This window comes from Betta splendens, chromosome 22 (assembly GCF_900634795.4).
Source record: "Betta splendens chromosome 22, fBetSpl5.4, whole genome shotgun sequence".
Taxonomy (NCBI): Eukaryota; Metazoa; Chordata; class Actinopteri; order Anabantiformes; family Osphronemidae; genus Betta; species Betta splendens.
In genome coordinates this window covers 14,650,399-14,665,260 of record NC_040900.2, presented here as the reverse complement: position 1 = coordinate 14,665,260, position 14,862 = coordinate 14,650,399, and the positions used below count along the sequence as shown (strand labels likewise).

The 14,862-nt window shown below is 41.7% G+C and overlaps 2 protein-coding genes and 1 long non-coding RNA gene across 6 annotated transcripts; 1 reads left to right on the top strand and 2 right to left on the bottom strand.

Annotated features, from left to right (window-relative positions):
• Positions 1–313: 313 nt before the first annotated feature.
• Positions 314–6,787, bottom strand: slc4a1ap (solute carrier family 4 member 1 adaptor protein). Its single transcript, XM_029138121.2, has 14 exons — positions 5,969–6,787; positions 5,500–5,731; positions 5,187–5,315; positions 5,037–5,097; positions 4,817–4,956; positions 4,546–4,706; positions 3,573–3,642; positions 3,282–3,471; positions 3,091–3,181; positions 2,794–3,013; positions 2,490–2,588; positions 1,831–1,916; positions 1,669–1,738; positions 314–1,220 (listed from the first exon to the last, which is right to left on the bottom strand). The coding sequence occupies exons 1-14, from the start codon at positions 6,785–6,787 to the stop codon at positions 1,171–1,173; spliced, it is 2,418 nt and encodes an 805-aa protein (XP_028993954.1). The 3' UTR covers positions 314–1,170.
• supt7l (SPT7 like, STAGA complex subunit gamma) lies at positions 5,233–10,213 on the top strand. Of its 3 annotated transcripts, none has more exons than XM_041069063.2 (5): positions 5,233–5,364; positions 7,640–8,121; positions 8,322–8,646; positions 9,015–9,252; positions 9,511–10,213. In XM_041069063.2, exons 2-5 carry the CDS (start codon positions 7,700–7,702, stop codon positions 9,828–9,830), a joined length of 1,305 nt encoding a protein of 434 aa, XP_040924997.1. In that variant the 5' UTR covers positions 5,233–5,364; positions 7,640–7,699; the 3' UTR covers positions 9,831–10,213. The 3 variants fall into 3 exon arrangements, with proteins under 3 accessions (XP_040924997.1, XP_028993955.1, XP_028993956.1); XM_029138122.3 differs by lacking the exon at positions 5,233–5,364 and adding an exon at positions 6,972–7,106; XM_029138123.3 differs by lacking the exon at positions 5,233–5,364 and adding an exon at positions 7,140–7,335.
• A 1,977-nt stretch (positions 10,214–12,190) lies between these two features.
• LOC114848429 (uncharacterized) lies at positions 12,191–14,302 on the bottom strand. 2 transcript variants are annotated; one of them, XR_008693662.1, is made up of 4 exons: positions 14,143–14,302; positions 13,173–13,315; positions 12,913–12,993; positions 12,191–12,415 (listed from the first exon to the last, which is right to left on the bottom strand). It is a non-coding gene; the product is annotated as an uncharacterized LOC114848429 (long non-coding RNA). The 2 variants fall into 2 exon arrangements; XR_003784445.3 differs by having other exon boundaries at positions 12,913–12,981.
• Between the last annotated feature and the right edge of the window lie 560 nt (positions 14,303–14,862).

The window sequence follows — 14,862 nt, the reverse complement described above, 5'->3', positions numbered from 1 at the left end:
GATCAGTCATTCTAAAAATGCAACTAATTCAGACACAGGCTGGTCCACATGTGTTAACCAATTAAAAATGGAGTAAAATCTAGTTCAAACTTGTTGGGCTCATCACAATATGCATAAAGTGTTTGGATACCGTAAGATGTAATAATGTCTAGAAGATAACTGGTGTTTGGAAAAATGGAGGAGTGGTTTCTAGGTCATAGCAAAGGATCTACAGCCAAGACTGTGGGCCTCTGTACCACACTGGACCATCAAACAGAGAGTGTGAGAAAACTTAGGAGTTAAACTTGGAGGATGGAAACTCTGGGTCATCAGGTTAAGTGTAAGAAAAAAAAGTTTTTGGCACAATTTTATTATACATTTATATAACAAAATACAGTTTATTTACTCAAACAGACAACAGGAAATCAAGAGAACAGCACTGAGTTAGTGGGAATGCACAAAAAACAACAAATCCTGCTCCAGGCAAATCACACAATCGCTGATAAAGACAATCTTGTTAAACAGAGAACTTTGAGAAGGTTGGGCTTTGTAGACACTCCACTCAGCTTGAGTCATTATCAGCTTGCATTTCATCCAGTAAGCCCTCCAAGTGTCCAGATGGTCAGAAAAGCTGCTTCAATACTCTCCCTCCCCGCTATACACTCTCCTTTAGAGGAAAAAAAGGTTACACCAGCGACCAACCCAAGCCAAAACAGAGGGGGCTCAGATTGGGTGTTGGGTGCAAGGGGAGCAGAAAAAGACCACAAAGCGGAACACAGATCTGTTGCTGCTCTGTGTTGTGTTTAGATTATAAAGAACAGAGACAACAAGGGACAAACTTTCAGTACTAGAGATACTATTATTGTCACAGATGAAAACTAGCTCTGAGTGGAGGGGGCAGTTCCCAAAGCTTGCCTCTTTAATGTGAACTGGAAAGGTTTCCCTTCTTTACTCAGCCTAAAAAAAGAAATATCCCAAAGGCATAGATAAAGGATAGCACATTTTTATCTCCCCTAATTTGTTCTGCCTCCCATTTTGTCAAGCTCTAAGATTTGGATGGGTAGTGGGGGTTATGTTTAGAGCTACAGAGGCTGGAAGTTGAAACCTTTGCCTTGCAGGTAACCCCACGGCCCCCCAAAAATAAAAACTCCAGGAGTACAGTGGAGTCCTCTTGTGTTTTCCATGAGTAGCTCAGTAGCCATACTTGTCATTTAGATGTGTGCGTCCGTCTCCGGTCTGATCTAGAAACACAGAAAACAAAGTTTAAATGCTGTTTCATGCAGTAGCATCGGTCCTCTAGACTCGTGTGCAAACTATGTCTAGGAGATGTGTTAAAGTTTATCTGAATCAAGGCATATCTCATCTCCAGCAAACAATAAAAATGTCACTGAAGACTCAGTAACACAAACAGTCCATGAATAAAAGCCTGTTTATTTCCTCTTGCCCCTTTATTTCTAGCACTGCAGCCCATGTATATGCAACCCACTCAAATCAAAAACCAATAACACTAGTATGTTTGTGTCAACTTTTCTTTTCCTGTAGCTCGTTTAAGAAGTTTCAATGCCATCAGTCGCTTCGATAAACAAAGACCTACAGAAGTATTCACATTTATTTAGGTTGACACTGTTTACTTCATATGCTTGACAATGAGACCAAGAAATAACAGCAAATCGTTTTAAGCATTCTTACTCGCAGGAGGCACCCACACGGAATAATCAGGGTCATCTTCTGGATACTGTGTTGACAGAGGCACTGGTGGCTGTGGAGGCAAATCATGAAATTCAATTTTTACTACATTACCTTTTCTATACGGGTAATAATACATATGTATTGGTGTATGCGGGGGCCTACCCTGCTGGGGCCCATCACTTTCTTCTTTGCAGCCTTTTTAGGGTTCAGCTTTGCTGATGACTTCTCATCCTCCTCTGTCTTGGACTCTGAAGACAGAGGTACACTGGCATTAGTGATGCAGAGTGAGTACCACTGAATACAAATACTTTTTGGCTAATGTTGTAAATTAATGGTGTAGATGGAAACAGCTGTAGATGGAAACAGCTGTGTGCTTTAATACACTAGTGTGTATTAAAGCACACAGCTGTTTCCAACCAAGAATTAAAACCAATTTTAATTATTTTTGGCAAAATAAAAAAATGTATGCTTTCAAACAAAAATACAAAACCTGAATGGTCAAGTACATGTCAAGTCACATACCATGTATTTTTGTGTGCTGTAATGTTACGTTAATTTGGAATTTACATTAAATTCACCTCAATCTAAAAGACTTCTTTAGTTCTGGCTGAGGCACCATAGCAATGTTCATATCCAGGATAGCAATAACAAGTCACCCAATGGGTGATCCACAGGGTGTATAAACTTGTTACAGCAGCCAGTCAGCCAAAACTGAGTAGGTCTTTTGACGGGAGGAGCTCCCATCTCAACTACAACATTTTTAGCATGTACAACTTCAATCCAACTAAGAATATTACCACAATAAGAGACACATCACCCACCTGAATGTGACAGCAATGGAGCCTTGTTACACTTATACTGAGGTTTCTGCTCCACTGCTTCAACAGACTCCTCTTCACTGCTGCGTTTGTGGCTTTGTGCTAATATGAAATACAAACATAACTTATTGTCATAACACACATATGGCCTAATAGTTTTTTTAGTATTGTAATACAGATCTACTGCCACCCAGTGGCGGAAAACACTTCCCATTACTACGTGGGAAACTAATGTAATTACAGAAATAATTCTTTCCTCTTTTTTCCTCATGATGACTAGTTCCTAGTACTGTAATGGGGGGTTCACCTTGTGCTGAAGGCCCTAAGGCAGTGCTCTCTTCTGACTTGGACGCACTCGACTCTGCACAGTCAACAATAGAATTAGCAAAACTGGCAGAGTGTTGATCATTATTATCCATTTGTTGCTCTGTTGCATTCTCATCCTCCTCTTCCTCTTCTTCATCAGGTGGAAGCTCGTTCATGTTGAAAAGCTGTGCGGGCAAGTTGGGCCGCTTAGCAGGCAACTTCTGCAAGAAGTATAGAAATAAGCTCATAAAAAGGCAGGACGTTCAAGAAGTTAACACCATAGGAATCAGAGACCTACTCCAATGGTGCCAGTTTTTAGTTTCAATTTACAGCCTCCTTTCATGGCTCCAAACAGAGGTAAAGTCTTCTTAGTCTTCGCTGCCTCTGAGCTGCCAAAGACCCACATAACATTAAAAGGGATTTTTTTTTTCAGTTTTGAGAAAATGAAAACTGATTCTGGACGGAGATCAAAGTAGCATCATGTCTCACCCCTGTAGCAGTGAGGGCATCTGCGCAGGACGTGTGAGCTCCACCAGTTTGTGGAGCTTTTGAACATCTTTGCGCAAGTCAGCCACATGCACGTGAAGTTTCCTGCGTTCCACAGCGTCCATGGCTGCCTCGGTTTTCACCGCAGTCATAAAGGCATCCAGGGGATCCTCGGTGGAAGAGCTGGAGCTGTCTAAAAGCAGGGATAGGATACGCAGTAACATAATGAGAAGGTAAACCTATATGTTCAGTGAGACACATGACCACAACACATTGAACACACAGCTGACTCACCTCCCCTACCAGCACTGAGCTTTTTCTGAGCATCTGCCAGCTCCTTTTCTACTTTGGACAGTTTGGCCACCTACATGAAAATCAAACACAGACTTTTCTCTTTACATCAATACACATGTAAAACAGAAATAGTTAGTATCAGTGCAAAGAGCAGCTCCTTAAAACATACAGATATATTATTATTGAGGGAGGAGAACACCTCCATCAGTAAGCTGCACAGTGAGGAAACAGATACATTCTGTGGCAACATAGTGGAAGCATCATACCCAGACACTGACCATTTTTAACTGTCTTTAAACTGTTTTTGAAGCACTTGGATTATTAGTCATTATATATAAATGCTAGATGACTTCACTCCAAACCTGGTTTGACTAGAACTGTTATCTAGATAGTGGAATAGGGGGTGTCAGTAGATTTAATAGTCACACCTCCTGTCGCCACTCTAAAACAAAAACAGCTGACCATCATGTACACATTTATATATGATACATTATTATACATATATTTATAACAAAATCCCATAATCTCATAATCTGTTTCCAAATTATTATCCTGTCTGTTCATCTATCTCCAAAAGTTAGACATGAAAAAGACCAGTTCATACATCAACCAAGACGCCACAATAATTTGGGTCTCCTATTTTCAGACTGAACAAGCTACTGGAAGGGAAAAGAAAGAGATGCAAGCTGAGATAAATAAAACTTACACAACAAGATAGTGAAATTTAACAGAGAAGCATTTACAAAGTGCAAATCAAACTATTTAAATGCAATGTGAGAAGAAAAAACAAACATTACCTGATCTTCAGATCAAACTTTAAATCAGTTTGTCACAAGAGTTTCTTAAATCCTGTCATTTGCTTACACAGCATGGAAAGCAACTTGCTTTTCTTTTGATATCTAAAAGCAGTTAATTTTACAGCCCTAATCTGGAGGTACAGTAGGCAACATTTTCCATAGTGGCAGCCATTTACCAGTGATTCAAAGGTCTCAGGCTGCTCGTCAATCTTTCCAGCCTTTTTCATTCGCTCCTGCCTTTTCCTCTCCACAGTGCCTGTTCGATCTAAAAACGTGTCATCGTCACTGTCGTAGTAGTCATCATCTGCCCAGTTCTTCTTCTTGCGCTTACGAGACACTACAAATTAAACAGAAACGCTGTTAATTCTATTTCCATAGGGATTATAGATGGTCTTTGATGCATCCACTTTTTAGATCAAACTCACTGAGGAGGGAGCACCTGCATACCTGCTTCCTGCCGCAGCAGCCCTCTGGCCTCCAGCATACGACAAGCCTCCAAGCAGCACTGGATGGCGGCTTCTTTCTTCTTCCCTGTGTGAGTGACTTCGGCAACTAGCTGCCGGCCCAAGGCATCGTCTACAGGTAGCCTGACAAACATCAACGTGAATGTGGCGACTTGAAACACAACTTCCACTCACAAGCAAACAAAGTAAAAACAACTACTCACTTTATCCTGCAGAGCCAGGTACCATGACTTTTGTCTTCATACTCAAACTCCAACTCTTCCCCTACACAGATGGAGAATGTCAAAGCTAAAGTCAAGAAGCACAGGAACCTCTAAAAACAGAGCAGATGTTTGTGGATGGAATGTTCTTACCTTCTCTGTCATAAAAGCCCTGCAAAGCCTTCTTTGGGTCTTTCAGATACGCAGCTTCCTGGTCCTCGTGGAATTCTGTCGAAAAGGGATTCTCCTCATTCTCATCTTCCTCTGGAACAGCCTCCTCAGCTGCGGAGTGGATTACCAGGACCAGATGTAGTGAAAGGGAAAAAGAGAAGTAAAAGGCTTCTTAAGTTATTCGCATTAAGAAATACTCGTCACCCACTCATTCAGGCTGACAAGACATTAATATGTTGGCACAGGTGACACGTAACCAATTAACAGCCTAAATCTGATGTAAAGTAGAGCTCACCCATCCCCCATGAACAGCCAGAGTCTTCTGTAGACACACTGTTGTGGCTCTTGTTGCTTTCACCTTCCCCTGTCTCACTGTCATCTTCATCATCGTCATCATCATCATCATCATCATCATCAGAGCCATCTCCCATCATCCTCTTCTCCAGCTCTTCCCTCTGTTTCTGGGCTCGCTCCCTGAGCTCTGTCACAGTTAGCTCAGATTCTTCTTCCTCATCAAACTCTGGACCCTGTAAAAAGAGATTTATGACAATATAAGAACATTAAACATGCGGACACATATTGTATGTCATATTCTGTGAGTCTCAGCCCAGACTTTAAACACATTCAATTTGCAAAATGCTTAAGAGAGCAAATCTTGTGCAGCTTAGTTTCATGAATGTTTGGTGAATAATTCAATTGAACATCACTGTTTATACTTAAAAAAATAATCATCGGTATATTAACCTGCTGTAACTGTGACATACCTGGAGAATAAAAAGCCTTGTGCTTCCCCCAAACTTTAAAACATGTCCCACGCGGAGTCTGATGTAAGTCTTCGAGGGTATCTTGTTCTTGTTCACCACGGTGCCGTGCGTGCTGCCTAGATCTTGGACGTAAAAGCCCTTTTCCTCCCCGATCGACTTCCCCTCCCCGTCCTGTCCGCGGTACTGGATGACTGCGTGGTACCTAGAAATGGAGGGATGCTCTAGGGAGACATCGCACACAGGTAAACGTCCAACCACGAAGTAACCTCTGTGACTGAGAGGTATCTTGTCCACTATGGCGCCGTTTTTCAGGATTTCAAGCTCGTACGTGTCATCTGGAGCTTTACCACCCCAAGGCGGCTCCGTGTACGGGAGAGGGGGGAATTTAGCAGCTGGGGGACCTTTGCCAGGAAGCACCCTAAGTTTAGCGTCTGACTTAGGTTTAGCAGGAGCCAACTCTTTGTCACATTTTTTACGCTCCTCTGACAGCTTTCTCGTGACGTTTTTACTATCAGGCTGAGACGGAATACCGATCGTAACGTCGGCTTGTTCAGCTTTGTCGTTTTCTTTCGCAACCCGTGTCTCAACTGCTGCTGGTGGTCTGGATGCAGCAGTGACGTTACCACGTTTGTTGGTGATGGAAGGCGCTGAGAAAATAGCCGGTTTCTTAAAAGGGTCGTCGGTCTCATTAGGAGGAATATCTTCCTTTTCCGCAACACGTCCACTATCTACAGCTGAAAACTCGTCTGTTTCCATTACAAAATTAATTTCTTCACCCGTAGATTTCAGGCTGACGTCTGGCGGCGGGGAGGCGGCCATGTTTATTTGGTGTGACAGTAAAATGTGTTCGTGTTTCTAAGATGCTATAAAACTCAGTAAAGAAGTAATTAAACGTCTATCATCTAGTTTTAAAAATGTCGCGGAGAAATATTTCTAAAAAGTTGCAGAATGGATTAAAATTTTTTTTTTTTAATTTATGAATAGGTTCGCGTTAAAATCAATAGTTGTGGGGAACTAAAGTTGTGTCCAGTTGTTTACCGGATTTTTGCAACAAGGACGAGATGCTTATTTCCTGTGCAACTTTCTCTAGACATATAAAACGTCTGCTACCAGTTGGCAAGAGACATTTCAGGTCAATGTAAGTTACAGATGTACTTTTAAATTATACAACATTAAAATAGTTCTTAGCTAGTTTGATAGTTTTACACTGACAAAGTAGACGATGTTGTATATGTACGTTTACATACGCAGCGTCGTCTACATGTATTACCCCAATAGATGATAGTGACTTTAATTCGGCATAAACCAAGTACCCCACTAGTCATTTTCGGCAGATTAAGGTGGTGATCCCTTGATCTGTGTGTAAGGTAAGGATGTGAGAGCATTGTGAATGCTAACGGAAATAATTAAATTTAACAGTGTTAATGGTGGGTAGTATTATAAAGCGTTCCCCCGGATTCGTATTAGTTTGGCACATTCATCTAGTATTATTTTGTATACCTACAGATTCAAATTGGATTGATAAAATAAACTTACAAGCCACTAGCATGTTTATTTTAAATATATAACCTAAATGGCTTATTATCTAAAATGATTCGGTAATGATAATTTTTTGTATATTACTATACTTTGCTATCATTCATTCATTCATTCATTCATTTTTACTTTCAGGTGCCTAACAGTTTGCCGAATTAATCAAAGTTGGACTCCAGCTCAGCTTGGTTCCACATCATGATGCGATACTGGGGAGAGATCCCTGGTCCTGCTGGTGTTCCTCCCAGCCGCAGCTCCTTCGACTTACTCCAGCGTGAGTTTCGCTCTGTGGAGATGCAGGACCCACCTCTGCACCAGCCCTCGGCCCAGCGTCCACGACCCACCACAATGTTGGATATTCCCTCAGAACCTTGCAGCCTCACCATCCACACGGTGCAGCTGTGTCAGCACGTGCGCCGTCTCCGTGGACTCTTAGCGGCAGCCCAGGCTCAGGGTCAGATCAATGAAGGTGGAAACAGGCTGGAGGAGGCTGATACCAACCTGCCCCTACGTCCTCCCACCCCACCTGCAATGCCAGATGACCTGTTACCTGTGGACAGTAAAGACCCTCAGGAACCTTTTCAGCTTCGTCATAGTAATCCTGAAAGTGACTTCTATAAGTATGTTGCTCTAAGAGTGAATGAGCTAGGAGTACAGCCTTTTTTGTAAATAAATACCTTATAGCATTACTGATTACTAATCTAAACTAGGATCACGGTTTAAGTCTAATTATAAGGTACATACGTATTATCAATATAGTTAAAATGACAACTACCAACAACTATCATTTATCCCCTATTATCTTTTCTTCTATCCTAAGGGGCAAGGGTGAGCCTGTCACAGAGCTCAGTTTGCCCTCCTGTAGGCAGCTACTGTATCAGTCAGTGGCCACCATCCTAGCGCATGCTGGCTTTGAGTCTGCTCAGGAGAGTGTACTTGAGACTCTGACCGACCTGGTCCATGAGCATTACCTACGTCTGACCCGCCTGCTTCGAGTGGCGGTGGACCGAGAGGCACGGTTAGGAGCCACTCCGTTCCCAGATGCGATGGAGCAAGTGTTTCATGAGGTAGGCATCGGCAGCGTGCTGGCCCTACAACGCTTCTGGCAAGTAAGGATCAAGGACTATCACACCTACATGCTACAGGTGAGCTTGGGAATGGGTTATAGCTGTTTTATTATATAGTTTGATGTAACTGTAAATATTGCAAATCAATGAGATCAGCTTCTGTAACTTACTGGATTAGATGACACTAAGGCAGAAACATTAAAATGGTTCAGTTCTGGCTCTTCTCAGAAAGCAGAAAGAACAATTGAAAACAATTCATCATATGGCAGCATGTGTGCAAACATCTTGGATGTACACTACAAACCAAACATTTATGTTCCCCAAAATTCAACACAAGTGTAGAAAGCAGAATTCATTTTTTATATTCTTAGTAATGATATCATTTGGCCATAAGATATGACCGTTCTGGATTACATGCATAATCACTATTAGTCTTTTTTTCCCAGGTTAGTAAGGATCTGTCAGAAGAGTATGAGCGACTGGTGAACCCAGAGAAGGCTCTGGAGGACTCAAAGCCTTTAGGAATTAAGGAAGAGCCAGTAAATGACATCCCCTTCCCTGTGAGCGAGGAGCCTGAAGCTGACCTGGCCTCTGGGGACCAGGCTCTGCCAATGGGGGTCCTCGGGGGCCATGGTGAAAGGCTGGCTTCAGGGTTGGATGGTGACCATTCTCCTCATACCTCAGGTGAGATTAGCATTCTAACTTAAATAAAATTTTGCCATCCATGAAGAATTGAATTCAAATACTACTCTTTGAACTGCCAGTTTGAATGTACTGTGACCACACATGGCAGGTAAAGGCACTGCAGTCTTCTCTGAATAGCCTGTCCAGTGTATTTACTATAGTATTACAGTTTCTTAAAATATATATTAGCATCGCTAAATATTTTCTAACTATGTTTAGGGAATTTGCAAATAAAGCTAACTGCCCCTCTTTTAACAGGTGGAGGTGGGGCCACCAATTCCCCTCTGTGGCCACAGGTAAAAATGGAGCCACAGGATGGCGAGGAGGGCCATGGGGCTGGCCATCATCCTCATCACCACCATCATCATCACCACCACCATCATCACCCCGTATTGGGCGGTGACGTGTTTGAGGAGGGGGGGCCCATGTCCACCATGAGCGAGTCGGGAGGAGCGATGGCACCCTCTCCTGGAGGCGTGGCATCAGATGGCAGCTATGCCTCACAATCGCCCGACTCCCTGATGGGCACGTCACCTATCTTCAACCAGAGACCCAAGAAACGTGCAAAGAGAATGTGATGGAGGAGTGTGGCAGTTGTAAGAGAGACAGTTGAGTCTGAGCTCATGATTTACCTGTGGGGTTTTGGATTCATTGTAAAACCAGCTGTGCAATTTGAAAGTCAGGATGGACTTTGCCCAGCTGCTGAGGTCAAAGCCACAATGACTGGGAGGAATAGAGGAAATGGCTAGTGTTTTTTTTTTTTATTGTGAGCATAGATTCTCTCTTTCTTCTGTTTGTTCTGTTTTTAAGTATCAGTTAATACAGTATTTAACTTTTTGAGGTTTAGTGAGTTATAATTAGCTAAATGTAACTGATTTGGAGAATAGGAAAAATGATTTAGTTTAAGTTACCAATTCTAACCTGTGTCATTTATTACAATTAAAAACACTCTTAAAAAGTGCTACTTTTTTTCTCCCTGTGAACACCCCATTGAATATTATCCACTCACTTTCAGTTTGCAGTACACTTCTAGCCCAACACAACACAACACAACACAACACACACACACACACACACACACACACACACACACACACACACACACACACACACACACACACACCTGTCAACCTGAAGCTGCATCTGTTTCAGTAATGAGGCAAAGCTGGAAATGCAACACCAGAGCCAATTATGGATTGGTTGTCTGTCTTGTGGAAACGACATAAATCCAGCTTTAATGGCAAATTAATTATGACATGCATAATTTTGCATGCTGAATGAGCAGGGCTGTTTGAATACATGCGGTTTGGCCTCTCTCTCTTTTCAGTTAGGAAGATAATTGTCTGTGCCGATGGGACGTGTTGATGAGGTATATGTGTTAATATTCAAATGGTGGCTCTAAAAAAAACACTTCTGCCAGGTCATGCTAATAACAAAAAATTTGTTGGTTCAGATAAGAATCCTAAAAGAGTCCTAAAAAATATTTCTGATAAGATTTGGACATTTACAGCAGACATCAGCCCCAGTTTGTGATCTCTGCCCAGTATAGTCTCTTTCAGGCCTGTGGATGATGGATTCTACTGTTGTAGCAAAACAGTAAGCAAACACCTGCAAAATTACTTATCAGCCCATTTACATTTATCATTGTGTAGATTATAATTAGCAAGTATTAACTTGCTAAAATTGTAAACATACCACAATCTGACATTGTACGATGCTAAACTGCATCGTTCCCTCTGAAAAAGCCAAAGCCTTGCTTTTCATGTAGACATGAATGTCGTTCCACCATCTGAGATTACAGCACTGATTACAAATTAAAAGTTAATGTACAGTTTTTTAAAAAATATAAGTTTAGAATACTTGTTCATTCACCCAATATTGCCGTAAGTTTTCCAAATTGTCCAGATTTTAATGACAGTGTTTTTGGAAGACGAGGAACACCATTCTGTACTGATTTTCCTAAACTGGTTAACGTTGTGAATTAAACAAATGCTCCTTTTATAGCCATCCGTGTTAATGAATCATTGCCAGTTAACATGCTGAGTTGCAAAACGTTTTCCATCTTGCTTCGTTTCCAGTCTTTTGTTGCCTTATTTCCAAATTTTATTGACGCACGCTTCCTCAGGATTTCATTTTGGTACAATAGTTAGTTAGTTTCAACATTTGATGTGTATATACAGTATGCTCTGTGATGAATCATTAGCATTGTGGGCCTCGGTGTTGAAAGTCCACCAGAAAAGCCACGGATGATGCTGGATTTCGTCAATGTAAAGAAATGGAGTGTGACCTCTCTCCATTTATCAGTGGATTTAACCCTCAGCCACAGCATTAAAACATGCTTGAGGACTGTGATCGTCTACAGTTACACAACACCATCTGCAGCACCCTGGGCAGTTCACCAGTTGTCTTTACTCGCACCACCCTGCTAAGACCTGCTGTTTTGGTCCGACACTTCAACCATCATAATTGGACTCTTGTCAATGATTCAGACCTGTACACTTCATCAATTTTACAGGATTCTGCTTTAACTGTGAGAGCTGTTCATTAATATATTCACCTTCTGACAGAGGCTGCAGCACGAAGATAATCAATATAATTCACTGTATTTAGTTTGTCAACAGCTGCTCAGGTGCTTTGCTGTGGAGCAAAGGTGTAATTACAAAAATGTCAAGATGTTGTTTTGAGCAGAGGTCCCCAAGTGAGGCCGGAGCACATTGAGAGCCAAAGAAAGCATTCAACAAGTGATTAATTAACTTCCTGCATCCAAAATCATTAATTTAGTATGGAATTGACTCCAGCTGATTTTTGACTGTGAGCAGAATGAGAATTCAGTTTAATTTTTACTCTGTGGCCTTAAAGGGCCTTTCAGGGTGCTGAGTTGTCTGTTCTTGAATGAAATCACACAAGAAGTGGGAAGGACACACTCCAAATAACGCAGCAGCATCACAGGGCTCCTCAAAAGCCTGTTTATTGTAATCACATAAGAGACACAGTACAGCACGTTTGAATTATCAAACAGAAAGATGAATTGCCAGATATATAGCATGTGACAGGTACAAAGGGCCCCGTATGAATGCCATTTTCACTGCGCCCCAGAGATGGAAAAATTGATTGAAGTGTCATAAAACTCTAAGCAGTCGATGGATATTTTCTCTTGGGTAATCTGTTAAAAATGTAAAACGAAGCGAGAATTGATTAAATCATCCATTGTAAAATAGCTAAAAATATAATTCTGTGTTACAAATGAATCCTAAAAGAGTTGAAAAGGTGTGCGTGAACTGTAAAACATGCTGCAGTGCAGCACAAAATAAGGCTTTTGTGTCCCTCCGACATGGTTACATTACACACACTAACAAACACAGACATGTACCTACTGTAAGTGTAATTCCAGGTGTGAGTGTACTGTAAGAGGTTGTCTGTGTCTATATGTGGCCCTGTGATTGACCAGCAACCTGTCAAGGGTGAAGCCTGCCTCTCGGCTGTCATCTTAGATAAGCTCAAGCATGTTCATCAGTGGCTTAGACGATGAGTGAGTAGAAGGGACTCAAAGCAGACTATGGTGTTTCCAGAGATTCAGTCTATTAAACTAACCTGAAGTAAAAAAAAACAATTTATCTACTTATGACTTATCTAATTAGTAATTAGATAAGTTCTACCTACCGTGCACAGTCTGGTTTCCTTCAGGCCTCTCAGGAAACCCCTCCTCTACACCAGCAGACAGACTCTAACCTGTAACCTCAACTACATTTGTTTCAAAGCACTCAATTGGTAAAACTCAGCAGGAAAAGAGCACTCAGGCAAACCAGTCCAGCTCTCTGTAATGTGCTTTCATATGATAGCTTTCATCTTAACGGAGTGAAGTAGGCTCTAAAATTGGATACACTGTATGGTAAATCCATTCTACTAGAAACAATACTGACCTTTTGAAATAGCGCCACCACGGCTCCATTGGAGGGCACTGTTGCACAACACACAGACTACACATGGACTGGCAGCACTCAACAACCTCCATGTCACCAGAGGCAGGGGCACTCCCCAAGCCATAGAACCATGCAGCGGTTTTCTGGAACAAAATGATATGAAAATGAATTTCCTCAAAACATGGTAATAATCAGCAAATTGGTGTTCGTCTGGTCTTGTACATGCTATTGCATGGCCTTGTCCATGGAACTGCTGTGTGGGAAAACACTAAGCACACTACTGTACACCGTTGGATTTGTTCCTCGTCAACGTGGATCCTATTTCTACACCCTTTTCCAGGACTTCTCTGCTGTGATCCTAGTTTTTACTTAAAAACTACTTTTCAATTGCTTGTCAGTCACAGCAGCCTTTGGCGGCGTTAGGTACCTTCTCATATCTGCCTTTGCAGCACACGAGCGAGGATAACCAATTAGAGTATTGTGCCTGTACATAGCTGGCAGGAAAGGTACGAAAATAGCACCACCATCTTTCTCATTTCAGTCCACCACAACTGATATTTCTGTAGGTTCTGTATTCACAGCAGGCACTAAAAAAGCATTTTGACACACACGCAAAATGTAAAACTAATCAACAGATATGTTCACTTACAAGTTACAAACTTAACAAGGACCACCCAGACAGACAGTAAGATGGATCTGAGTGAACAGAACCAGAAAGCAAACACTGATGAACAAGATACAGCACAGAACCAAAAATCAGCAGAATCATTATATTAAGAAGTTTGAAACTATGACAGGATGATAGCAACCAACCAAGCAAAGAGGAGGAAGAACCCAAGGCATTTTACAAGAAGAGAGGTTAGACGAACCAGCAAAGTCCAAATGTGCAAGTCCTTACAGCAGGGGTGTGAAACTCAAACCAGTCCCTTGCTGGTTTTTAATTCTCGCTTCCCCAGAGCCTGTTGATTACCTTGATTAGGTGTGTCAGTTGGCTCATCCAGCTGCTGATTGACTTCTCTGATTGACCATCTAGTCTGCAGTCAGTTTGATAAAGTGATTCAACATGTCTAGCAAGCGCTCGGTGCTTTTGCACTCATTCTCGTGCAAAGTTTGCTTTGTTCTGTTTGAGTTCAAATGCTTCAGGGGTTTCTAGAGTCTGACACCGTGGAACAAATTTGCGCAACATGATAAAAGTTAATGGATTCTGGCACTGCTATTATTGTTCTGTGTCACTTTGGGAACAAATATGCTCTACATTTTGAAACTGAATTACACTGCTGGCTACAACATGTGCTTCCTGTTTTGTTTGTTTTTTGTTTAGCCTCTGTTTTATTCACCCCACCAGTCAAAGGTTTGGACATAGCCTGCTTTTACAAATTATGTGTGAAATTACACGTAAGTACTCAACTAAAACATGAAAACCCCCCAGAATACTTTGTTCTTTTTAGAATTCCTAACATATAAAACAAGAGGTCTTGTCACCATGCTAAATAAATGTATCACAAACTTATAATTTAATTATTATAAGCCAAGCCAATACTCCACCACGTAGCCACCAAGCCACTATCTCAGCAACTGTATCAACATTAAAGCATCCCCACACCATCACACCTCTGCCTCTACACTTTACATTGAGAAAATCACCTTCAGTGTTACGGATCAACTCCCCCTGAGGTGTTGGACCTAAATG